The 26,198-nt window shown below is 39.2% G+C and overlaps 1 protein-coding gene across 9 annotated transcripts in view; it reads left to right on the forward strand.

Annotated features, from left to right (window-relative positions):
* Positions 1 to 26,198, forward strand: part of ncalda (neurocalcin delta a) — a 62,568-nt gene that overhangs the window by 25,045 nt on the left and 11,325 nt on the right. For 7 of the 9 annotated variants that reach the window (XR_009923823.1, XR_009923821.1, XR_009923820.1 and 4 more), the window contains one exon: positions 18,006 to 18,416. Coding sequence is in view for 2 of the 9 variants with exons in the window: in XM_062399109.1 (XP_062255093.1) it covers positions 18,039 to 18,416 (378 nt within the window). In the remaining 7 variants the exon portion in view is untranslated. Of the gene's footprint in view, positions 1 to 4,239; positions 4,541 to 4,746; positions 4,864 to 18,005; positions 18,417 to 26,198 lie in introns of those variants that run through there. The other 2 variants (XR_009923826.1, XR_009923825.1) reach the window with 2 other exon arrangements.

Here is a 26,198-nt window from a genome sequence, read left to right on the forward strand (position 1 = left end):
GGGGCTGGAGAGCCGCATGCAGCTCCAGAGCCGCGGGTTGCCGACCGCTGTGTGGAACCGAATTTGTATGAAGTATTGGACATTTTTGTGTCTCCTGAGGCAGCAGTGTCCATCACTTTTAGTTGTCCTCTGGAACGGTTCCGTTGTCGTTTCTCCTCTATTTGCAGCGCGTTTCTCTATTTGCAGTGCGTTTCTCTATTTGCAGCGCAGTGCTGCACGTTTATGTATTTGCTGCGCACTATTGTATTTGCTGCGCACTTTTTGTATTTGCTGCGCATTTCTGTAATGTGTTGTGTTGTGTTGTGAAATTGATGAAGATGTTTCCTTACTTTGCTTGTGTTTTGTCAACTTGGATGTGTTTTCTTAAGTTGCTGTTCGATTGAGCTCTCAGGGCCACCGTATGAAAGGGCCTATATCAAATAAAACTGGACTATGGCTACATTTTCTCACTGTACATGGTGCTGCAGGTGTAAAACTCCAGAATTGATTTAAGAGCGTTAATTTAAATCAACAATTCCTGAGACTCAGTTTGCACCTTGTTCAGCCCTATGAGGCAAATTGTGATTTGTGAATATGGGCTAGACAAATATAATTTTATTGATTGATTGACTGATGTAGATGCATTCTCAAACATGCTTTCCACATGTTGCTCTTAATCCGATGAGCGAAATGGTGAAACACCAACATCTCCTTCTACATCATCTCAAACCTGTTAAGGAATCACTTTGTCCTTGTATCCATTAGTTGGTTCGCTACATTAAGCACTAAAACCTTGTTAACATCTCTGGGCCGTCCCTCCCTGGCAGCTGATAATTCATAGACATATAACAGCCAATTGTTAGTAATATGTTATTGATGGAAATTATGTAGCGGTAATTATTGATAACTTTTTATTGCTAAGTCCCATAATAGAAAACACACAAGTAAGGAACAGTTTAAAAATTTAAAGCACAAATGGATGAAAAGCAGAGAAGAGAATATAAAAAAGAAATAATGTGGGGCCTTCAGTTTGGTCTTAAACATGTCTATGGTGGAGGAACACTTAATTGTTAACAAATCAAAAGGTTGAGGGCAGCTACAACCAACGCACAATTGCCCTTACCCCTTCGACTCAACTAAGGAGTTCTGGGGATAGAAAGGGGACAGAGGTGTTATGGGGCAACAGACAATGTTAAACTTTAGAAACAAAGAAAGAACACTGACACTCAATACAATACTTGACCAGTGGCCAGTATAGGGATGCAAGTACAGTTAGTTCTTGGGACAAGATAGTATTCCAGCCAGACTATCTGCATCAGTTCCAAACAGGATTAGGATGACGGGCCGATGCGCATCAGAATATCCATCATAATCCAGTCGAGAGGGGTAGTGATGGGATTCTATTCTATTTATCTAATCTATTTTATAATCTGTAATACCCCCAATCCACTGAGATTAACATGACGGTTATCTGATACAGGTCTAACCCTCAGCTCCAAGGTCTCAACATGGCATAACAATTAGCTGTTACAAAATCACTTTACAATTTGAAACATACATTTACAAAAACAACTGCTTGTTTTGGCTCATTTAAGATACTAGAAATGTGTGAGTTTGAGCCTGGTGTTACATACCTGTCTAACTATTATGTAATTACTGATTATAGTTACATGCTGCAGACAATGTTGGAGGTCTTTAGAAGTGAGAACACTGTTACATCGCAGGGAGCGTTTCCTTTTCCAAAGAAAAAACTTCTGAAGGGTTTGCCTTGGAAAGAGAAGTTATTTTCACTTCCTCTCATGCTGTTGCTTCCTGAGCTTCTGGAGGAAGGAATTCCCTCTAGCGCCGTTTAACCCACCCTACATAAACACACACACAAACTCACACATAGAGAAAGCTGTTAGCATTCTTTTACAGAATTGCTTGTCCAAAAGAGACTGAAAGCAGTGAAGCACCTTTCAAAAAGTCACATGAGGTGGTTGTTCCAGATCCACAGTCACAAAGGTGGTCTACAGATTATACAAATCTATAAATTGTTCCCACTTTCCACAATGATGGGTTCAGTTATCAATGGGAGGTGAAAATGTTGTGCAGTGCAGTAACTGAATGTTGCTGCCATTTTCCAAAGACTGTTCCTATACCAATTAATACTTTGCCTTTATCATTCCCTCTCCCTTCATTATAAGGAGCAGGGTCTGCCTTCATAGGCACTTCTTATAAAACAGTTTACACAGTTTTGCTGTTTAACATAGTAGATAATGCTTCTTTAAAACTTATTCTGAAAGACCATTTAATCCAAGGCTTTAATCTAACTATAATTCATCCCTCTGTCAATTGTGCCACAGACTCTTATTTCACTTTCTTACATCATCTAAGCCTCTATGCTTTGGCTTTTCAGTCCTGCCTCTTTATTCTCCTCAGGTTATTTATCCAGGCAGCAAGCTTCATTAAATTACTTTTCCCAGTCCTGCAAATTCTCTCTACCCTTTGTGGCATTTCATCTTGTGTCCCTGTCCACGTGGCTCTGAGTCAGTCATACGTACCCTTACTCACAGTTGTCCAGAGGAGGTGGTTTTCACTCGGCTGACCTTAGCCCCACCCTTCACATGACCCCACCCTGCTCTGGGCCCCACAGCACTTCATTCAACTGGCAGATGCTATCCAAATGAATGTAATCAGACCAAAGCTGTTCATACTCACAGCATGGTGGAGGGTGGAATAAGGAGGGTCTTTGGTTGGCCTAGAAATGTTGTTCTCTTCTAACTGGTCTTTGTCTAGTCTCCACACACACACACACACACACACACACACACACACTCAGATCAAATTGACTGAATGAACAGTACATTTCGGGAAGTTTTGAACTAGAGCGGGGCTGATACATACTTAAACCAGCATTTAAAAATCTTAAAATACTCAGAATAGAGCTCTTTTTAAGTACACACTACTGTGGCTGGGACCAACAATTGTTTGAATTATTGATTCAACAGAAAATATTTTCAAACTGTGAAACATCAGAAAATGATTTGGTTGATATAGTTTTGCAGGCGAGTATTTTTTTTGTCAGATTATACAATCTTTTAAATCAATTCAAGTCCAGTTTAGTCCGATCGGTGTCACATTTGGGAACCCATGGAACTATACATATTTTTTCAGTTATCTGTAAAGTTTAATACTTGACAAATTGTAATTGGACATTTCAAATTTCAAACAATTATTGATTTTGGATGTCTTCACAGTGAATAGGATTTAATGTGCAAGTTTTTGTCAATTTGTATAGTGCAAGTGCCTTAGTGACAACATAACTTCCACTCTTCTAATGAGACAATACATTTTAAATATACCAATACCCCAGTCTTAATTGTCACCATTGATTTAATTATTATTGCAGATAAGCTGTAAGTCATAGTAGTGTTAAACCTAGCTATTTGTGTTGTGTATATATTTGTGTGTTTGAAATGATTGTTTTTTTTTTAACTGGAGCTACTTTTTTTCCCTCTTACCTAAAGTAATGCAACTTATTTAGTTCTTTATTTACTTTTCTCCATACTCTTTTGTGTATATATAGTTGGTTTGTTAGTCATGTGCTGAATGAATGATTTGAATCCTATTGAGTAAAGGATTCTTTGGATTAGAGTGGTAACATATATAGGTTAGTTAAATTTCCAATAAAGAAAGCCATTTTTTTTTTTATTTTGTCACGTACGCATCAGCCCTTTTATCTTATACAACAAATCAGAGAAAAACATACTGAATTTCATTAACTACTAATATCTGCTAAAAATCTGCACAGATACAATAATCATCATAAAAACAATCTTGGTGCGAGAAACATATTTTGGTCAAGGAGCCTAAGCACGGGTTAAAAAGTGCAGCTTGTCTTGTGTACATTCCTTTTTTGATTGCATGCGTTTCTGAGAAATTTGAAAACAATATATATGAAACTTGAAACATTTTGTCTCCGTTTCTAAATTTCTTCTTTATTTCTCTCAAGTTGTATCACACTGTTCATCTTGTCTAGGTCAGTCTGTTTGTGCAGCACGCAGTTTGGCTTTTACCCGCTCCTCTGTGTTACAATCTATGTGTGTGCGTGCCTGCGTGTGTGTCAGATGACCTATTGAAATCATTGCAGCGCAGTATGCCTGTTACCACAGCAACGCAGGCTTCTCAGTCTCTCAGTCCTTCTCTGTCTCTCCTCCATTTTCATTTCCCCTCCGCAATAGACTGAGGTCATGTGACCACTCCGACGTCAAGCTGGGCAGGCAGGCAGGCAGGCAGGCAGAAGAGCTAGTCAGTTTGTGGGCTTTTAACAAACCTCTTGCCCAAGCTAGGAGTCTCTGTGTGGATCTTTTAGCTCTGTCTCAGTAATTCATTCATTGCTCTTTTCCGACCTTCTCTGTTGTTCAATCTCCCTTTCTTTTCCTCTCATCTTTGTTTCTCTTTTGTGCAATTCTGCTTCCTTGCCTGTTGCTTGTTCTGCAGCTGCTGCTGACACAAACTTAATATAGGGAGAAAGTGCTCAGTGATGGACTGCTGAGCAGCTACATTGCTACAACGCGAGGTAAGCTTCCTGTGTTTTCTCTGTCTGTGTGCTTTAGAAACCAGTGGTTTCTTCCAGAAGAGCTGTAGCTCCTGCCTCTGAGTCACATACTTGTGCAGAGGGGAGATTGTCTTTTAGATGATTAGTCAGACAGCGAGTGAATTAGTCTCTGTGAATGTGAGGACACTCTTTTTCTAACTCTTTAAAACATGGTGTAAATTACACAGTTTTGAGTCGAAGCTTATGGACACTTGGATGAAACCACACAAGCAGTATGGAGATGTTCTGTTTTTTTCCGTTGTTATATTACGTCCGAAGAAGGGGTCCAATTTACCTCAATCGCGGTGAGTAAATTATTAAATTTACTTTGTTATAAAAGGAAATGTTTCTGTTTCTGTCTGATGAAATAATTTATTTCATCACATAAAATGGTTAAACAAATTATTTATTGAGTCATGCATTTGCACTTACATGACAGAAATACAAACCTACTCATCAAGACACTGCTTTACAACAACACTCATAGTTGTCGCTGTGTGTACCTGAGTGAATAAAAGGGCATTCAATGCTGACAATTGTGGAAATGTCAGACATCAGGGTCACATCACTGAGTTGGCTGTGACATATTTCACTCCTTTGAATGCACTCCTCATGCAGTACAAAACAAGAAGGACAAGGCAACCAGGACAGTTGGGGTACAATTACATTTCTTTGCCAAGGTATTGTGATGTTTTAATCTGCCTGTGTGAGCAGATGTGGCCTGGGACTCATCAGTGATTGTAAGGAGAGGAAAAAACACATTTAGAAATATATCATCAGCAACACTTATGGAAATATTCATGTGTTCACTGCACGTGGGACAAACAGCAATAATCTGTATTGCTGGTCATTGTTAGCCTGGATCTTGGAAGTATAGTTTTTCTCAGTTGAGTTTTGCTGGGCTGTTATGACCTCAAGATCAGTTTATTAGTGGAATAGTAGTAAATAAAAAAAATTCCTTCAGAGCAGCCATGTAGAAATAATTGCACTCTCTGTCTTCTGCGAATGTCGTGATCTCTGATTTGCAAAAGCAATTTCTTATGGACAGACATGTTAGCGCTAGTTTCAAGGGACAGCTGGTCATCCGTGCTCTTTGTCATTCTCCCATGGGTTTTTATTTGAAGAGGTCATAGGTCGTTTAGCCCAAATCCAGCCTGAGTAGGCTGTAGAATGCTCTCTCAGGCTGCCTGCAGTTAAAAGGTTCCACACAGACAGACACTTGCTGACATATATCACTTGTAAGGGAAAGTCTAGGTCTATAGGCTGCCTGGCATTGGTTAAGGCAAACTATTGGAAACAGATGTTCTATTTTTAGTTACAGAGAGGAATTCACACAGACAAAAAAACAAGTTATTTTCCTGTGGCCTGTCACTGTGTTCCTTGGTTGTACTTGATGCTCAAACAAGATCGTATTGGCTGCCATAACTGAGAATACACCCTCTAGTAAGGGAAGTAATTTGTCTCAGTTTCACTACACTGGAAATTATTACTCAAAGTTCACCATCGAAAAAAGAAAAGATTTGCCACAAACTAAACTGTTGTTTAATCTTTGAAGCCACAGTGCAGCAACTGAGGCGACGGCCAGTGTAAGAGCCACAATGCAGCAAGTGTGTGTGTATAGTTAAATATTTATGTTGTTTTGATATGTTCTTATATTGTCCAGGTTTTGTAGTTTAAGTTTTGTACAGTTGAATTATATTTTGTATAGTGTGTTTTCTATACTCACGTATATTCTGTTTTGAGCGCTGTTTGCGTCTTTTTTGCAACAGTTTGAAGAGGCTGTAAGGCGGTTCTTCATATAGGTGCGTGGTGGAGCCAGCGTGGTTGGTTAGTGAAGCGCAAGAAGAGTGGTGAGTGAGTCTGTGGAGTAGACCCAAACAAGTTTTGGCTGTGACATTTATGTGAATTGTGCGTGAAATGTGAGTGACATTTACGTGAAGATGACGGGAAAGTGATGGTTGATATCAGTGATAAGAGAAAAAGTGACATTGTGACCAGCTTGGAGTTAAGGCATGGCAATTTTTGATAATGGATCGTTTAAACAATGTGTCTGAACTGTGCTGGAAAGGAGAATAAAATACCTCACTTCAATTGTAACCCGCCTACTGGATTTGTGTAACAGTGGGTTATCACTACGGGACAGGTTCTGTTGTTTGGACACGAGTCAGCTGTAAAGAAATACTCCTCAGACACACCAAGTGGCCATCGTATGGAACTGAGTGGAACGGCCACTACAGCCAGGCATTTGATAAATGTGTTCCTTCAGTCCCCTGTCATAATGTTGTAGGACATTCCCTATTAGGTTTAGTTATGAGGTATTTGGTTATGGTAGTTGGTGCTGCAGTGACTTTTTACAAGCAATAATGTACTATGCTACACAGATAAAAAGAATGTGTGTATGTATCTGCTTGTTGTGATGGAAAGATAATGTGTTGTGGGAATGAAAATTAGCAAAATGTTGAAAAGGAAGCATGGGGAGACGACATCTGATTTCAGTGTCATCATTTTGAATTTGTAATTTTTATTTTTTTCCTAAAACTTCATCAATGTTCAGAATAAAAACAAATGCACTGGTATCTTCATATCTGATAGTACTTATTAAAGGTTGCTTTTTGGTTATTGAGTCCACAGAGTCATAATTGGTCCATCAACAAATAATGTATGTTTTCAGTAATGGTTTGGATTAATTTTGATAAGCATTGAATGATTTCAGAAATTTAACAGAACACTAGCTTTTTTCATATTATAGTTAACTGAGTATTTTTTGGTTTTAGAGTATTCATCTTTCAAATTTACAAGCAATATGAAGACATCAAGTAAAGAAATTGTGGGTGGCATGTTTTTGCAGTTTCTTTAATCAGCAGAATATCTGTTAACAAAAACGAATCAATGAATGCAGTCCTACAACAGTCATAAAAAGGGTTAGGTTTGCTTTAGTCAGGTAGGTGACTGTAGCCTACAATGAGAACATTTTAGAAGTCCACAATCCGATCCAGGACAGGGGGGCGTGGCGGCATGAGTATTCTTTTCTGTATGTGGCCTTAGGGATAAAAAGTTTGGACACCCCTGTTCTAGACTCTGTCTGCCTGCTATATTCTTTTTTTACACTAAAGTTTAATAATGAACCTTAACATTTTTTTACACTTCTTATAATAACATAAAAGATTTTGAACTTTTTGTTTTGATCCGCCACTGCATTGTATAGCTGTGCTGACTATTTTCCACACGCTAACATCCATTAAGTTATTACCACACAGACTCAACAAAATCTTAGAAGCCTAATTTGAATTATCAGTAACCTTTAGGTTTTAATACATGTTCACTGCTCAGCATATCTCAGTTCCCCATGTTCATCGTGACCCATGACCTCTGCTGTGATGTAACTTCTGTTCTGTTATTTTCCATGATGTTTTATCCTGTTTCTATATTTTTCTTTGACCACAGGAAACACAGCAGGCTTTGTTGCATCCCCTGAGGCAGTCTTCAATCAGAACCATGTCCATGCTCCCGGCCCTGCCTGAGTCATGTTATCTCCTTCCCTTTCTTTTTTACTGTCCCACGCTCTTTTTACACTCTGTCATTAAGCATACACTAAAAGACATGATAGACCTTGCTCTCATCCTGTAACAGCCATTCATTCTCCAGCCGCTCTCATACTTGTTGTGCAAACATCTCTTATCTGTATAGGTTATTTTTCTCCTTTTACAGCCAACTCACTTCCACTTAAACAATACTTATGGATGTGTGTCCTGCAGGTGTGAGGCAGTTCTTTTGTTGTCCATCAGTTTTTTTGAAAGTTTTTAAAGAAAATTATCCGTCATCTTTAGTCTGTCAGGAGCATTTATTCAGATGTGTTTAATACAAAGATGGTTATGTAACTGAGCAAATGTAAGGTTAACTGTCCGACCGTTCCCTGACAAGTCCTATCTTACAAAGTTTAGCTAGTTATGGCTAGCTTATACACAGCTTTCATGCTGGTTATTGTTATTGTTTACCCTCTCCAAAACCAAACTACAAAGGGAGAAGTGAGTGAAATGAATTTAACATTCTTTGTTTACATTTTGCATTTGAATATTAAGACTAATGAAAAGCATTTACTGCATGGGCAGCATCTAAACCTAAATCAGGCACTGCTAACTTTTTATGCTGTAATAACAACATTTCATAATAATGTCATCATGATATCTCTATTCTGTATGATAACAAATTATGAACTATTTTAACTTATTTGTTGCAAACATTACTGCCCTAACTATTTGACGTTACTTTCTGACTTCATGGTTATATCATGACAGCATCATTCCTATCAAATGATCAGAAATACATTCTTGTTCTCTCAGCTAAAGGTCATGGCTGTAATCCTATAACAAGCAGGGATACCTCAAAATAATGCATTTCTGAACTATATGCATGACATCAAAACACCTGCAGTTTAATATGTGTGAGCAGGAAGTAAAATCATTTGTAAAACAAAGTTAGAAATCTGTCAACATTAGTGTGAACTACATTGCTGTTTGTACTGTGTGAAATTGACTAATCTGGCTGGACTTTGCAAATGTTTAGTGACGTGAATCAGAGGAGTCAGGCTTAATGTTGAAGCGTTTGATGTTGGCGGCAGAGAATTGTAATATCATTTATAAGACACGCGGATATATACTGTCTCCCCCATGTTGGGACCCAGCAGTTAGACATCCAATTAACCAGGTCCAGTCATCCATTGCCTGGCAGGCAGGGAGCTCCCACCAAGGCACTGCAGACAAAGAGCGAAAGAAAGTAGTTATGACCTCTGTGTATAAGACAGGGGACTCATTTTCTGCTGGACCTAGAGACCCAAACAGATGTGTCTCTTACAACAGTCCACCAGAATACTTTTAAATGTGACTCAGCTGAGTAAATGTTTAGTCCGTGGTTATTGTAAAGCTTTACACATTTGTATATCTAATGGACGCCAGTATAAATAATAACATTGTTATATAATCCTTATTTAATACCAGAACAATTACACATAGCTGTGACTACGAACCTTTGCACTGGGGCTTCACACATTTTATTGCATAACCCTTAAAGTTGATTATGACATAGACTTCAGGAAGTGTGTCATCTGCCTCTCACTGGTACAGTCTTCTTCTCCAGAATCAGTACTCACAATTTGTGGTTGCCTCCTCCACAACATCCTCTCAGGTCTGTTACCATAGCAACTTAATGAAGGATAAGAGGGCCATTTAAAAGTATAAGGGCTAAAGACGATAGAATCACACTCACCAGGTAGCAGCCACCAATCACTCTGACTCGAGTCACACACTGTTTGTCTCCTGTATCAGGTTCAGAGGTGATTTAATTGGAAAGAGCCTACACAACGGCCAGTCTTATTACATAAGTGAAAGGAAGCATGAAGGAGCCAATCCTAGAAATTATGGCTACAGATGCCATGTGTAGGAAAACATCATCAAGATCGTCATGGTCCACCACCATTATATGATGCCAACGCACCATTACCACTACGATCAGCCCGCAAGATATAGAATCCGCCGTACTGGATCCACCATTGCGACCTCTGATGTGCGATCCACAATCGTAATCCATGGTGCGGCCACAGCGGGCCCTAATCTGCGGGCGATAAAGCAAAGGGACTCAGATCAGCCATCATTACCTCTATGCCAGGGGTGTCCAAACTTTTTATCCTGAGAGCCACATACAGAAAAGAAATTCAAAGGTCTGGTACCACTCACACCGCCACGCCCCCCTGACCTGGAGCGGACCGTTGACAGTGCGCCAATTTATGCTTTTCCGTTTTGACGGACACGGACAGATAGGACCGCCTTCTTTGCCGTATAACCTCCTCTCCGGGCTCCACGGAGAGCTTTTCGTGCAGCTCAGATTTTTCTAACGACACGTCGGCATGGCGTACAGCCTATGGATAGCCATTGGCTGTTATTGGTCCGCTAACGACAGTATTTCGGAACGACATCGTTTCCGGACCTCAAACTTCATGTTTCATTTCCTATATTACAATAAACCCAAACACAACTACGATTCTACGATTAATGTGTGTTAAGCCAGCGGAGTTGTCCGGCTGACGGTGGCTGGTTAGAGCCCTGACGGCATTTGTGTAAGAAACAATAACATAAGCATTATGACCCGCTGGGTGTCACTTTATTTTATTGAGTTGCCATCGTACACTGTGTGTGTGAAAAGCCGGGAGTAGGTAAATAATGAACGTGGACTTCTTCTGAGAACTCATGAGGTAGGCTTCTCTAAGCTTCGTTGTGCCACCTACTGTTCTGGCGCACAATTGTTTTCAGCAACGGAGAACTATGAATCAAAAAGTTTCCGTCCATACGTAACGTACTCAGAGAAGCATACATTGGACTTCAATTGCGTCGCTCAGGGCGGGGGGCGTGGCGGCGTTCTGAGGGACAGCTGGCAGGTCAGGGGTGGGTTGGGCGCCACCTAGTGTCTTATCTGAGAAGTACAATACAGTGGGCCAGAGTCCATTATATTACAATTCATTTGGCTGACGCTTTAATCCAAAGCGATTTACAATCAATGCATTCAAGGGTACCCGAGGGTACAAACCCCGATCAATAAGAATCAAGAAAGTACAATTCCTTTTCTTTTTCTTTTTTAATTTAGTTTTTGAGGCGAGCCAATTTAAAATGGATGGCAGGCCGCGGATGGCCGCGGGCCGTAGTTTGGACACCCCTGCTCTATGCCTTTTTAAACTAAACGCTTCCTATTTTAGAACATAGGAAAAGTAACGTTCTGCCGCACTAATTGCTCTAACTATAAGCTTTATCAAAAAGGAAGGTTTTGAGCCTAATCTTAAACGAACAGATGGTGTCTGCCTCCCGAATTGAAAGTGGTAGATTATTCCACATCTTTCATGCTTGGGGCTCACTGTGGGTCTCTCTGAGCGAGGGGGCGGGGTTGGAGCCCCGGGAGCCGAGACCGGAGCTCTCGCTACACACACACACACACACGCACACTCTCCCGCTCCTGATATTTCATGATGACCTGATACGATGATGATTTAAAAAATATTAACGTGACGTTCACTTACGTTGATCGTTACGATCACGTTAATAATATGAAAACTGATTCGTTAAGTTCAGTGTTCATGAAACATATGCACAACTCTGTACTGTACAGCCACTGCAGAGGGGCTGAAGATCCGCATCCAGGCTCCAGAGCCGCGGGTGGCCGACTATGATAAGCATAGCTGCTAAACATAGTGTCTTTGTGAGCATGCTTTTGTTAGCTATAGCTTCAAGCACCAGTGTACAACTAAGCAAATGCTCGCAGACCTGCTGATATGGCTGACTGTAAGTCTTATTATATTTCAACATTTACTCAAATATGCTTTGCCATGTATATTAGTATCCGGGCTCTAGCTTCTAACGCCAACATGGCATTTAGAGTGTTAATTTCAGTCTCCATGTTATCTTGTTTTTTCTTTTATATACTGTATAAACTGTGAAATGTTATCTATTTCCATGTTATCTCCCTTCACACATTTTCCATATACTGCTGTTTAAATTTTAATCAGTTGATTTTACAGAGCTCAGTGTGACTGTACAAATAAGTCAGTGATAGAGGTAAACAAAGGCATGTGTCAAAAAAGAATGCTCTGTGAAAATCATTCATGAGCCACTCAAGTGATTTATCCCTCTCATTATGATGAGACCCCTTACATAAGATCTGTGTTCATCATAATCCTGCTTGTCAAAAACAGAAAGAAGCTGGTCGAACACCTCACTGGGTATTTGTTACTGAGTTTTACTTTGAGAGTCTATGATACGTTATCACTTCTCAAATATCCTTGCTTACTGTATGGGATTTCTACTCAGTCGTAGCCTTGATTGAACTTTGGGGGCAGAATAGTGTTTTAAGTTTTTGTCATAATTGAACTTGAGCTGATGATACATTGAACAGCTCAATTTTCTCCTTTCTCCCAATATGAGATTATAGCAGTAAAGCTTCCTATGGTTTCATGAAGTGCAGTAGTATTAAAAGATCTTGCTACATTTCAGTACACAAGTGACTCATCTTCTGAGAGTTGTAGGCCAGAGCAAGGAAACAGGGCAATGTACAGGGCACTGCACAGAACTGAACTCATTCATCAATACTGTATAGGTCCATACATCCCGAACACACACAAGAAACACAAAATAATGTTAGTAAATCTACTGCATGTGTCATTTCAAACATGTTTATGATTCTTGTATTTACATAAACACTATTATATAACACACAATAAAACATAAGAATGTAATATTCCATAAAATATAGAGGGTGGTTACTTTAGAACCCATTATCACTGAGACCATGGAGCAGGCACTTCCTGTTTTTGTTAAATGGCAGATAGATAGCAGACTCAGAACTCTAACTCTGTGTCTCTTCTCGCTGTCACTTACTCCAAAACTCCCTTCTATCCCTCAGAGAGAACCACATGTGAGGGATCCCTCTCCAAGGATGAACAGAAGTGCAATAATTTCACATGTTGCTTAATACATTAACAAAAAGACAATATTTACAACATTGATTAGAATAAACAGATTTTAGCATAATGGAAAGGTGTGTCAATGTTTAAAGTATTGATACATAAGAAATAGTCTCATATTGAAGAAAAAGATAGATCCATTCATCCATCGATGGATTTGATTTTTTAATTTAGATTTTCACAGCAGTAGCCACGTATATAAAATTCAATAAGATACCTGGTAAAGAATACTCAAAAAGGAAAAGAAAATACACAAGGTGCTCTGAAAGTCCAGCACACTTAAAATTTGACAGAAAGAGAGATAAATAAGGTGCAAAGGAAGTTTTGATACTGCTGTGCAAAAATAGTGGTGATAGCATGCTGATGAAATTATGATAGTGTACATGTTGCATAATGTACAGTAATATCATAGCAATAATAATACTAACAATAGTAATGACAATATTAATAGTATACATGCTCCATATTTTATACAAATTATAATTATAACGGAACAGCATAATAGTTAAATTATAGTAATAAAACAGTAGCAGTAACTTAGTGATAAAATATGTATTTATGACTAGTATCATATACACACCATATAAGAGGTACAGACATATAATATGAATATGATATATAATATCAATATGGAATGGTAGTATCTTACCAGAATAGTGTGTACTCATAGTAATCACTTAATAGTTTAATGTTAGTAAGTAACGTAATGTGGCTGGATCAACTGCATATAGATGATGACTTATCATTGTTAATATTCAGAGTCCATGTATTATTTCTCATTTTAAATGAACATTTGAATTGACTCTGAAGAGGGATTATAATCTTTATCCTGTTCATAAAGATTGGCACTACCAACTCTTATACTCCAATTCCAGGAAGAGAATCTAAATTGTGTTTGTCGAGCAGCTCAGGTTAAATGTCATTTGACAACACATGTTTTGCCTCCCTGTGTGTTAAAGACAACTTTAATGTGTGTTTAGAGATTTTATAGACTAATTGAATCCATGTTAGGCATAGGGCACTGTGAAGTTTTTAGCTTTGTAAGAACGGTTGCTTACAATTTGGTTTATACTTCAACAAAACCACTTCAACAAAACCACAATACGCAGCAGCTGCTTCCTCAGCCTAGTCTGGTGGTTATGTAGCTGATGCATGGATCAGAATCAGACCTCAAAACCAACACCCTACAGTAGAACCAATTGCTAAATTATACTTTTGAAGTAAAGTAGAATTTAACAGGGATGTAGTTTATGATTGAATGACTCACAGAAAAGAAGGACACATGGTAAAATTATTTGTTTTCGGGGCTCACAGTGTACAGAATTATACCAGTTAGATGTGTGATAAAACCACACACGCCAAATGTTATGCCTCCATGTTCTGTCTAGCTTGCGACTGGTCACAGTGGCAGCATGTTGAGTAGTCCAGATGTCTTTTTCTTTGCAGTGTTTTCTAGTTTCTGCTGGTGGACCCCAAGGTGTTCCCAGGGCCCTCCTACCAGTTCACCGTGCCAAAAGAAACTGGAAAACTAGAATATCTGAGCTCCTATATCTACAAGGGTGAACCCAGCCATCCAAGGAGGGAACTTTTCTCCCATCAATTTACTAAATTCGCATGTATTTGCTATGTTCTTTCGGTCACTACACAAAAGTCACTTATGAACAAGTCCCTGAAATACTTAAACTTCCCACCTGAGGCATCAACTGACTCAACCAAAAGGCAGCTAACTATTTTCCAACCATGAACCAGGTTCTCAGACTTAGAGGTGCTGACTCTCATCTGAAAATCTGAATAATAATGTAGTGTTCTCTTGATTCTAGGAGCTGCACTGTCGGGTAAACAGCCCCTGGTAGAGTCTTCCAAGAAAATGTGTCCTTGTGGAGGGGTCAAACTCAAAGCAATTCATACAAAACTGTTGGAGGTTGTATTGTTTGTGTCATTTCACCTGGACCAGGGCAAAGCAGGGCCTTCTCCTAACCTTGGAGGGGAGCGCCATCTTTATCCCATCGAGACCAGTCGGGCAGAATTCTGCGGCTGCAATAGAAGGGGGTAGGGGAGAGCTGGTTAATGTGAGAAATTTTTTATATTTCCTCCCCTCTAGGCGAGCTAAAATTATATATCAGTCAAATTTAAACATTTCCCATTAATTCAGGATGTTTTCTAGCAATGGAAATGATCAGAATGTCTTCAGGACAAAGGCAGTGAAAATATGATTGTTTTTAAAAAAGTGGTCTTGTGTCTAACTTTACCCCAGCTACGGGGTAAAAATCAAGGGGGTAAAGTGATCCACTTAATTTTCCACTTTAAAACTACCATTACAACACATGTTGTAATGTTAAAATCCTGACCGCTAGATTGACAACCACACATTCCAAAACTAATATCGGACTACTAACAGAATCATGGGGATTGGTCAATTAAGCACAATTATGATTATAATGATTCATGTGATCTCTTGCACACCCTTACTTACCTGCACATTGTTTCTCGGTCCAATTGGCAGGGACAGGGATATTGTTTTTCTCTGCTTATTCAAATGCCAGTTCACGGCACTTAACTGGATCAAGGCCATGGAACTGGTCAGCTAGTTGTTTCAAGTGTTTGGCAACTCCTTCTTTATGAATCTTTTGAGGGTTGTCTTATCAATATTTCTATCCCTTCCAGCTTTTCTTAAGGGCTTCTTTCCTTGCATGACCTCAGCGGCTGCAGTCTCCATCTCTGGGAGGGGTGTTTGGCCCCAGGTTGTCTTCCTGGTATAGTTTCTTGGCATGATGGCTTTTCTGCAATGTTTATGACATAAAAAATAAAACATATATAATATAATATAACACTAAAATATGTTTAAGACTAAACTTAACTTGAGCTTCATGGTGTTTTGGCATTTGTCCCACTTTACCCCACCAGTGTTAATTTCGTTGACGAAAACTATGACGAAAAATATTCCTTAACGATCTTTTTTCCATGACCGAGACGAAGACGTAACGAAAACGGATCTTTGAAAATAAAAACGATGACTAAAACTATTTTAACTTTCGTTGACGAGACGAGACAAAAATTTGGGTGGTTGACTAAGTAACATAATTTTTTTATAAACATCATCGTATCAGGCCGTCATGAAGTATCAGGAGCGGGCGAGTGTGTGTGTGTGTGTGTGTGTGTGTGTGTGTGTGTGTGTGTGTGTGTGTGTGTGTGTGTGTGTGTGTGTGTGTGTGTGTGTGTGTGTGTGTGTGTGTGTGCGTGTGCGCGTGCGCGCCCCAGATAGCGCACCGGTCCCGAGGCTCTGCCCCCGCCTCGCTCAGAGACACAAGATCAGAGCTCGTTCACGTGAAGAAGCCGCTCACTGACTCACCGGCTGCTTCTTAACAGTGGAAACAGTGAAAACCAGTTTCTCTGGTCTCAGCTGCTCAGAGATAAGCGCAGCATCTTCTTCATCAGAGCAGAAGCTGCAGGTGGTTTCTGCCGAGCTTCAGTTTCTGTGTCCGCCTCCAGTCTGACCTGCTCTCACTTTTTGTTTTCACATTTAAAACTAAATATATATTTTTAAGCTATTAGGCTGCAGCTATATGTTTTTATTTTTTTCAAAATAGGGTTCTTGTTATTTCATACATTTCCCACAAATATTGGGAGGACTCAAATAACCCTACAAAGTTCTGTGTTTAATTTATTTCAAAGTAGGCCTACACTTGCCTGTGTATTTTCTTCTCTTCATAAGTGTTCGGTATTTTCCTTTGTTGTAACAATAGCAATAAAATGTCAAGAGTTTTCTTTATTGTCGTTCTATAATTTTGTAAATGCAACAAACTATAGTTTAGTATATTATAACTTTATATTAAACTTTTTTAGCTTTGTTATCAAATATGTTTTACGGCTCCAGAAACATTTTATTTGGGGGAAGAAGGGGCAAAATAAGTAAGTAAAGGTTGCAGACCCCTGCTGTAGACCTATGCTGGTAGGGATATCTAATGGACAACCTAAGTACTGCAAGCTAGACTATTATGCAGTTTTAGACACAACACAGGGTCCCTGGACCTGAGAAGGGAAGAAAAGGAGTTTAAGGTGGCTATTAAATGTGACTAAAACTAGACTAAAATGTAATTAGTTTTCGTGGACTAAAACTAGACTAAAATGTAATTTGTTTTCGTCGACTAAAACTAGACTAAAACTAAGAAGGATAAAAATGACTAAAAGGTGACTAAAACTAATATGCATTTTCGTCAAAAGACTAAGACTAAATCAAAAATAGCTGCAAAAATTAACACTGTACCCCACAGCCACCGTTTTAGAAAAAACAACATCTCTTAGCAATTCAGGCTAAACTTCAGCTAGCATCAATCACATGGTTTTATATGTTGGAAGTTTACCAACATGTATGATAAAAGTTTTTCTACCTGATTCAATATGTTTTGACACAGTTAATTAAGTTCAAAGCAAGACAATTTACTTTTACATGCAAAAAATACATTTTTCTGAAAAAACATACTTTCCACAGCACCAGCACCAACTTCTCCTTCATGGCAAGGGGGGAATGGGAGGTGCTTGAAAACATAATGGTCAATTAACCACAAATGTGTTCCGTTGACTAGATACAGGGGGTGTCTCACATTACCCGATGTCTCACATTACCCCACTTTCCCCTACCTGGGCATGTGAAACCATCAACCAGCTTATTTATTTTTTTAGCAAATAGATGCTGACAGCAAAGTTTGCACCTATTGGAATATTGAAGACTTCCAACCACTACTTTTTGAAATTCATGTGTAGGTCACAAAAATAACTCTCATGTGGATATGCTCGTAAGGTCTCAGTCATTCAAGTTTATTTTCCTCCCTTTGTGATGTTGTCACCTATAGAGAATCAAAAGGCCATCGTGCTGCTCAGGATATGAACTGATATCTGCATGTATCTCATCCTAAAAGTATCGATTTCTCTGTTGTCTGTCCCCTCCAGCTGTGAGCTGATAGATCAGAAGGACTGACAGACATGGGAAAGCAGAACAGCAAGCTCCGTCCCGAGGTGATGCAGGACCTGCTTGAGAGCACCGACTTCACCGAGCATGAGATCCAGGAGTGGTACAAGGGGTTCCTAAGGGACTGCCCCAGTGGGAACTTGTCCATGGAGGAGTTCAAGAAGATCTATGGTAACTTCTTCCCCTATGGAGACGCTTCAAAGTTCGCCGAGCATGTGTTTCGCACATTTGATGCTAACGGTGATGGGACAATAGACTTCCGGGAGTTTATCATTGCACTAAGTGTGACATCGCGCGGCAAGCTGGAGCAGAAGCTGAAATGGGCATTCAGTATGTATGACCTGGACGGGAACGGGTACATCAGTAAAGCTGAGATGCTGGAGATAGTACAGGTGAGTGTGCATGCTATCTGTGTACAGAAATAGTACATATTAAACAGATAATGAGTAACCAAAGTTCTCAGTGAAACATAATGAAATGTGCAAAAGCAAAAAAGAAAATTGTAGCACCAAGAAGAAAGTGTTGATGTCATAAAGGCCTCAGGTGGCCTTTGACTGCGAATCATTAAATTCTGAAAAAAAATTGCAGTCACGTGAATCACAGATATTCAAACATCCACTCTTAACCACCGTTGTATTAACAGTACGGCCCTTGTTTACATTCCTCCATTTGAACATTTCTAAGGATGGCTTATTGTCTACATTAAATGGATAGCCCAACCAAAAATGAAAATTCACTCATTATCTAATCGCCACTCTGTGTTTGGAGTGTTTAAGGCCACAAGTCACTTAGGAGTTTCAGAGATAAACAGCGTTGCAGCCAAATCCAATTCAATTCATGTAAATGGTGAGCAATTCTTTCAACACATATTAATGTGCATATATTAATGCCTCCATACTGCTCCAGTGGTGTCATCCAAGTGTCTGTAAGCCCAGTCATTCAAATTCGATTTCGAAATGGTGTCATCTAAACTGTGTTTTTAGCCTAAATGTCCTCTGTGATCACGGCTCTGGGCTGAGGATATCATAGATATCACATGTAAGCTTAAAAAATTGTGTAAATGACTATCAAATTCGAATGCCGGGGCTTAGAGACAGTTGGATGACTCTGCAGGAGCAGTATGCATTTTATCTTTTTTTTTATACATTTCAGGAAGAGGTCACCATTTAATTGAATTGTATTGGATTTGGCTGCAACGCTGTTTACCCCTGAAACTCCAAAGGAGTCAAACACATCACCCAAGATTTAAACATCTTGGAGCATTTAACAAAAATACTTTTTGTGTGTAAGCTGACATCTAAAAAAAAAAAAAAAATACAGCAAGGGAAAAGGGGGGTTGGTTAGGGTGGCGCTTCCTGTACAAGAGCTCCTCAAGTAAACACACCATTTGCGCACACCCAAATTCAGTTTATCTAGTCTAGTCTAAGTGTGTGCGTGTATGTGTGTGAGTGAGTTTCTTTTTTTCCCTGGACATTTGTGTAACAGCAGGCGGTTTCTCTCGCCTCAGTATCACCCAAATTCACCTCGCTTTCAGTTCTTCTCACCTTGTCTTTGTGCTGGGAGTCCTTTTATAAACATGGTGTTTGCCTAAGTGAAGAAATTGATTGAATACTTACTTATTGAAGACAAGTCATAGAGCTGGCCAATTGGTTTTAATAGTAAAGAAACAAATATCTCAAACTAAAAATGTATACAACATAGACATGTACACCAGGGCTCTTCAATTGGTGGCCCGCGCGCCAAATCCGGCCCCCGAGCTGCTTTGGACTGGCCCCCGGAGTGTGCTTGAAAAGTGCTTGAATAAAAAAAATATATATAATTTTTTTTTTTTTTATATATATATATTTTTTAAACGAACAATTTAGTAGCACTTACTCAGATGACTTTGTAGTTTTGCTTTATTTTAAACCGGGCCGTGGGTCATATGGTACCAGGCCGCCCAGAAAGAATAAACAACTTACATTATTTCCGTTTTTATTCATAATCTGATTCTGAACGGTGTTTTATTTTGAAAAATGACCGGATCCTCTCCGTTATGACTCATGCTTTACGCATGTCAAGACGCTTGTCTCGGTCACGTTTTCGCCGAACACAAACCCAGACGGTATTTGTCGGACCCATTTGTCAACAAACCAGGTGAATCCAGCATGTCTGTGCAAGGAGAAAATCAGCTGCTGGAGATCGCAAATGATGGCGGCCTTAAAAGTATGTTCGAGAAAACAACTCTACCGGTGTTCTGGATTAAAGTCACGGCAGAATACCCTGAGATCGCCACAAGAGCACTAAAAACTCTGTTGCCATTTCCGACATCATATCTGTGCGAAGCGGAGTTTTCTGCTGTGACGGCAACCAAAACGAAATTACGGAGTAGACTGGCAGTGGCGATTCTACATGGAATTGCTCCCCGGGCCATGGTTTTTAATTTGAAGTTCTTAATTATTATTTTTTGTTTCTAAGAGTCTTCTTAATTTGTTGGGTTTCATAGAGTTTTCAGACATAAATAACAGACTGGTCTCTCCTCATGTCCTACCACATTGACTGTGAACCAGGCGTCATCGTACTTTCTTTCAACTTGGTTTTTGAACACCGTCTCTTGTTTGTCCCTGACTGTCACTGGCTGCTTGACGTGAACGAGCTCTGATCTCCTGTGTGTGTCTCTGAGAGAGTTAGCAGGGCGGGGGCGGAGCCCTGGGGCCTGTGTGTGTGCTGTCCGTCCGCGAAAAATATGCGCGACAGGCACAACACTGTTCAGGGGTCCGCTGCAGAGGAGCTGAAGAGCCGCCCGCGGCTTCAGATCCTCGGGTGGCCGGCTACGGCGAAAGAGCGATTTGTTTACTGCTCTGCCGTTAAAGAGATGCAGACGTTAAAACATTGGTTTGGCTATAATATTAGTTTATGCCGCGTTTGGCGCGCCACATAGTTTGAGAACTATGTGGCGCGCCCACATAGTTTGAGGACTATCAGCAAGTGTGTTGCTGATGTGTGGACATCAGCAACACACTTAGGATGTTATTGTCACTATTAGTCCTAGATGGGACCGCCTTGTTGCAGAGAAACAGGCTCAGGGCTTCCACTGATTCAGCGTTGTGTTTAGTTATATTTTTCATGCACTTTATAGTTGTTTTTTATTTGTGATTAAATCATTGTTACTCACTGTTGTGTTGTTGGTGCAATGTTACGAGGACGCTGCTAATAAAGTTGCATAAGAATACACCTCAGTTTAACATTTATTATTATTATATTTAGGAAATACCCCAGTTGTTATGCTAGTCGTATATCATTATATTTTGTCGTATTTATCTGCCACATACGGAGCCCTTCTAGTGACATCGGTTGAATTTTTTTTATGGCAAATGTAGGCAAATTACATGCAAGTTAATAGGCATGTTAGTCAAGCAAGCAATTAAGGTTCATTTTTGTAACAGTATGATTTAATTATGATGTTATTCACCTCATTAATTGTCATGCATTGTCATGTAATTCAATTCAGAGGCTTACTATGCAGTTTTATTTTGTATTTGTTGGTGCACTTGGAAGTTGTTCTTAGTAAATTCTAAACAACTGATACAGTTCACCTGAACTGAGTGATTAATTTTGAAACACATTTCCTTGATAGACTACCATGCACTTTTAAGTTGTTGCAATTCTATTCAGTTCCATGCAATGCACGTTGTTTGGTGGAGATACATTTGATTCTGCCTGTCACTCAAATCGGTTTAATCTTAAGTATTGAGGATAATGACCAGTAAAGTTGTTTTGGTACAGCTATGTACAATGAAGTGCATGTTTTTGTTAGTTAATTGCATTTCTCCAATTGTCTGTTAATATGGCTTGGTTATTGCTCACTTGGTTTGATTTTTGAATCCTTGGGCCTATGCGTCCTCATGGGCATATGTTGTAAAGCTTTTACAAAATAAAATATATTGAATCCTTCGGTATGTTGTTGTAATTTCTTGTTACCGTGATCACTCATATCCTCCGGCCCCTGATTTTGCCTCAGTTTCAAGAACCGGCCCCAGCTCCAAACTAATTGAAGAGCCCTGTTGTACACAGATTGTTGAATTCATAGAAATAAGTCGATTTTACACTGTTGGCCCCTGCTTACTTTTTTTATCAAAAGACTACTTCCACCAATAACTGCTTGTGCAACTGTCTAACAGTACAAACAGTGATACGGTCTAAGAAAAGAATGAAAAGAAGTGCAGGCATAAATATGAAATGGTATGAATATTACGGTTATACAGTGAGGGTGAAATAAATAAATATAATTTAATTTAATTATAATATAATGTCGGGACTAGTTGTACAGTGGTTATTATAAAGATCCAGGGTTATTGCACAGTGCCACACTGGGTTGACACTCTGACTTTATTGGTGTTATAAGTTGGGAGACACGGCTCCTCAGTTCTTCGGATGATAAACATGCTAAATGTCTTTAACCTTGCAGCAAGAAGTAACTGTAAACCATAGACTATACAGAAGATGGACACTGTTTTTCCATATCCTACCAATATCCAGAAATTAATCCAGCCAAATATATTTAGAATATAAATGCTGCCATGTTGTGCATTTGGAGCAGTAGCGATCGGTGGAGGATGAAGCCGTAGTAGCAATTTCACAATCAACGAATCATGAGTCAGTCTCAGTATTCAATGTTTCACCCATACTCCCATCAACTAACGTGGAGGAGACAGGGTTCATGACCTATATACAGTCAGCCACAAGAGGGCAATCGTGAGCCATCCATCATGTTATCCATCGTTTTATACCTTTTCCATTGTGTTAAAGCTGCGTTATAGTTTTGAATAAATAGTCTTCTTATGTCACTCCCATTATAATCTCACAGAGCATTGGTTTATATTTTTAGAAGCTTTTCTTTTAACCATTGCTATAGTTAAAGTAGAGAGCACATTATCAGGTCTGATAAAGTTGATTCCAGCCATTTACTGCCACTCGCAGAGGTCTGGGTTGAAGCAGAATGACCAAAGTAAGCCACACCAACCCGTCTCGATGCAACACATGCGCTCAGTGTTGTTACTTTGTTACGTTTTGAATGAACTTTCCTGCTCGACATACTTTTATACTAGTTTCTGTCAGTGGGAATAATTTAAGCCACGGATGACAATGTCATTCCAAATATCAACCAAGTTGGTTCAGACAAGAATGTTGGTGTAGTGGAGCATCCGGACAGTTGCTCTCTTGAAAAGTTTAATTTAAATATGTTCGACCATCAGTTGTCATCATTTTATTCATGAACTCTTTCTGCTGACAATGGATAACCTTCTTCAGTTTTTAGTACTCTCAAGGGACAGGTATTTACTGAGAGCAAATGCTAGCGATTTTGTTAGCAGGTTTGTTAGCTACATCCATGCTAACCAGCTAATTCTGGAAAACGATGTTTGAAGCAAAAACAACAGTTTTTCAGTTCTTAAAAGCCAACAAGTGTTAATGTGTGAACTTAGATAAAAGTTTTTATTTGTCCAATATTTTAGTTTCTTTCATTAGTGCTTCTTACATACATACGTACATACTCATAGATTGTATCCCTCTAAATATGCCTGATGGTGGAAAAATGCTTATTCCTGCAATGTTAAAGTAAGTGAAAGATTCCTGGATCCGCATCCGTAACAATATTTAATGGGTTGTTTCCTGATCTTACCACCTCCTACCATCAAATTTCATGGTAATCCATTCAGTAATTTTTGCCTAATCCTGATAACTAACAGACAAATAAACATCAAAATGTGTAGCATTTTCTGATGAAGCTATATGGGCTATTTCAATGTTATTCTGGGATTAGGAGCATTCTTTGCACATACAGTTCATTTGATAGTGTAGAGTAGACTGTTATTCCTGTACTGAATCTTGTTTGTGCAGCCTTTGGCATTGTTGGCCATTACAGAAATAACTATTTGAATCCTCAAATGACCGCAGGTAGCCCAGTTTTTTGTTTGTTTATTCTCTCTGTCACAACAGTATTTGTGGGCAGTAGTTTTCCAATGCTTTACCGAAAGGGCCCGGTCATGCCTCCCACGGTGCTCTCCATGTTCTCTATTCTCACTCACCTCCATTTGCTGTAGTGACTTGGGGGTAAACAAATCTTCTCCTGCAGAGTGTGTGCAAATGCTGTTGATGCTCATTATTAGCCTTGCTGTGGGATTAATTGAATGACATGATTCACAGCCAGCCTGGCACATCCTATTCAGATAATGACCAAATGTGAAAGCAGGGAGAAAGATAAATCCGTCTCATCCGATCCTCAATAGTTTTCACTTCTAACCTTCTATTCCTACAAACACAAATATCAGCAGAGCAAACAATCTATAGTCTATTGGTAATAAAGAAAGACAGCATTCATAATGGTCAGTGAGGCATAGTTGTTGGAAATGTTGGGCCCAATTAAAGAATATAATACTGGACACTCCTTCCCCAACCCAACCCACCCCCAGCAAACCTAAACCACCCACCAGCCTGGAAAACCCATTTGATGACCCGTAGTTTAAAGCAATAGTTCAACGTAAAATGAAAATTCCCTCATTATCTACTCACAACTATCTAAAGAAAAAAATAAAGAAAGACAGAAAACAGTGCACTAGAGCAACACTCTTCCCCAAATGAGCTAGATAACCACTCAATAGATTTTAAAAGTGAGTTATGGACTTTATTGTGCGATAGAGATGGGTATTATATCTAAATATAAAAAAAAGTATTTTTTAACACAAATCAACAAATTTGTCATAACATGCTGCCTGAATGATGCATACAAATTAGAAAAGGGTATTTAGGGAGGTAGGGCCTGACAGTTCCCCTTCTGTTCTACTTCTAGCACCCACTGGATAGCAAACAAGAGTGAACCATGCAGTGAACAGAGTGAAATATGAAGCCTGTCCTGTTTTGACAAATATGGAGAGAAAAAGCATACATTTATTTCATGTATAAAGTTGATATATATATATATAATTTTGATTGTATTAACTTACTAATAAAAATAACAAAGCTAGTGTTCTCTGAGGGCCCCTGACTTTGCTGGTCCCTTGGAATTTCCCCTTATTGGAAGCTTCAAACAGTTTCAATACAGATTCTGTTCTGTGGATCCAGAAGAAGCCGGAATAACACTGTTTTTACTTTAGATATAAGAAAATGAATCTGCACGATAATTTAACGGCCTTAAATATGCAATCTAAAAACTGACTCTAAATGATATTGCAGCATTTATTTCTATTTTTGTAACTGTCAATAAAATATATAATATCAATAAAAAAATAGGTTCACGTTGTAGCACTAACGGGCCCGAGCACAGGCGGTTTTTAGTCTGTTGCGGTCGGTGAAGAGTGAGCGATCGATGACAAAGCGCACGTCTCCGTGTTGCGAGCATTTTAAGCTCTGCGGGAAGGATAAACACAGGTCGCGACTCTTGTCTTACATGTCAAGTTTGCACTCGATCGGACCAAATATGTCTGAGATACAGAAGCTTGTGTTTTGATGGCGTGTTATCAAACTTTGACACCAAGCTACGGTCACACCGTGTAACGTTCACGTTAAAAACTCTCCTTTTACCCTCAAACATACACTAAAGTTATCTGTCAACAATAATTGTCAAACATCCATAAGTGTAATTTAGTTTCAAACACATTAAAACTAACTGAACGAAATTCTTAAGCCCTGGGAATGAAGATTTGGTCCTTGGGCAAACCATTGTCTTGCACTGCCAACTAGTGACTTAAATTTGCAATAGTGCAGGTACAGCTCAATCATCTTGATTTTATTATTACATTACATTTCATTTAGCTGACGCTTTTATCCAAAGCGACTTACAATAAGTGCATTCAAACCCAAGGGTACATACCAAGGACGACAAGAATCAAGAAAGTACAATTTCTTCAAATAAAGCAAAACTACAAAGTGCTATAAGTAAGTGCCATTTAAGTGCTACTAAAGTGTTAGTTTCAAAAAGTTGTTAGTGTTTTTTTTTTTTTTTTTTTTTTTATTCAAGGTAAAGTCGGAAGAGGTATGTTTTTAGTTTTCGGCGGAAGATGTGTAGACTTTCTGATGTCCGGATGTCAATGGGGAGCTCAGTCCACCATTTAGAAGCCAGGACGGAAAACAGTGATTTAAACCATGGTCTTACACTGCCCTCTAGTGACTTAATATTGCAATAGTGCAGGTACAGCTCA

This window comes from Platichthys flesus, chromosome 11, assembly GCF_949316205.1.
Source record: "Platichthys flesus chromosome 11, fPlaFle2.1, whole genome shotgun sequence".
NCBI lineage: Eukaryota > Metazoa > Chordata > Actinopteri > Pleuronectiformes > Pleuronectidae > Platichthys > Platichthys flesus.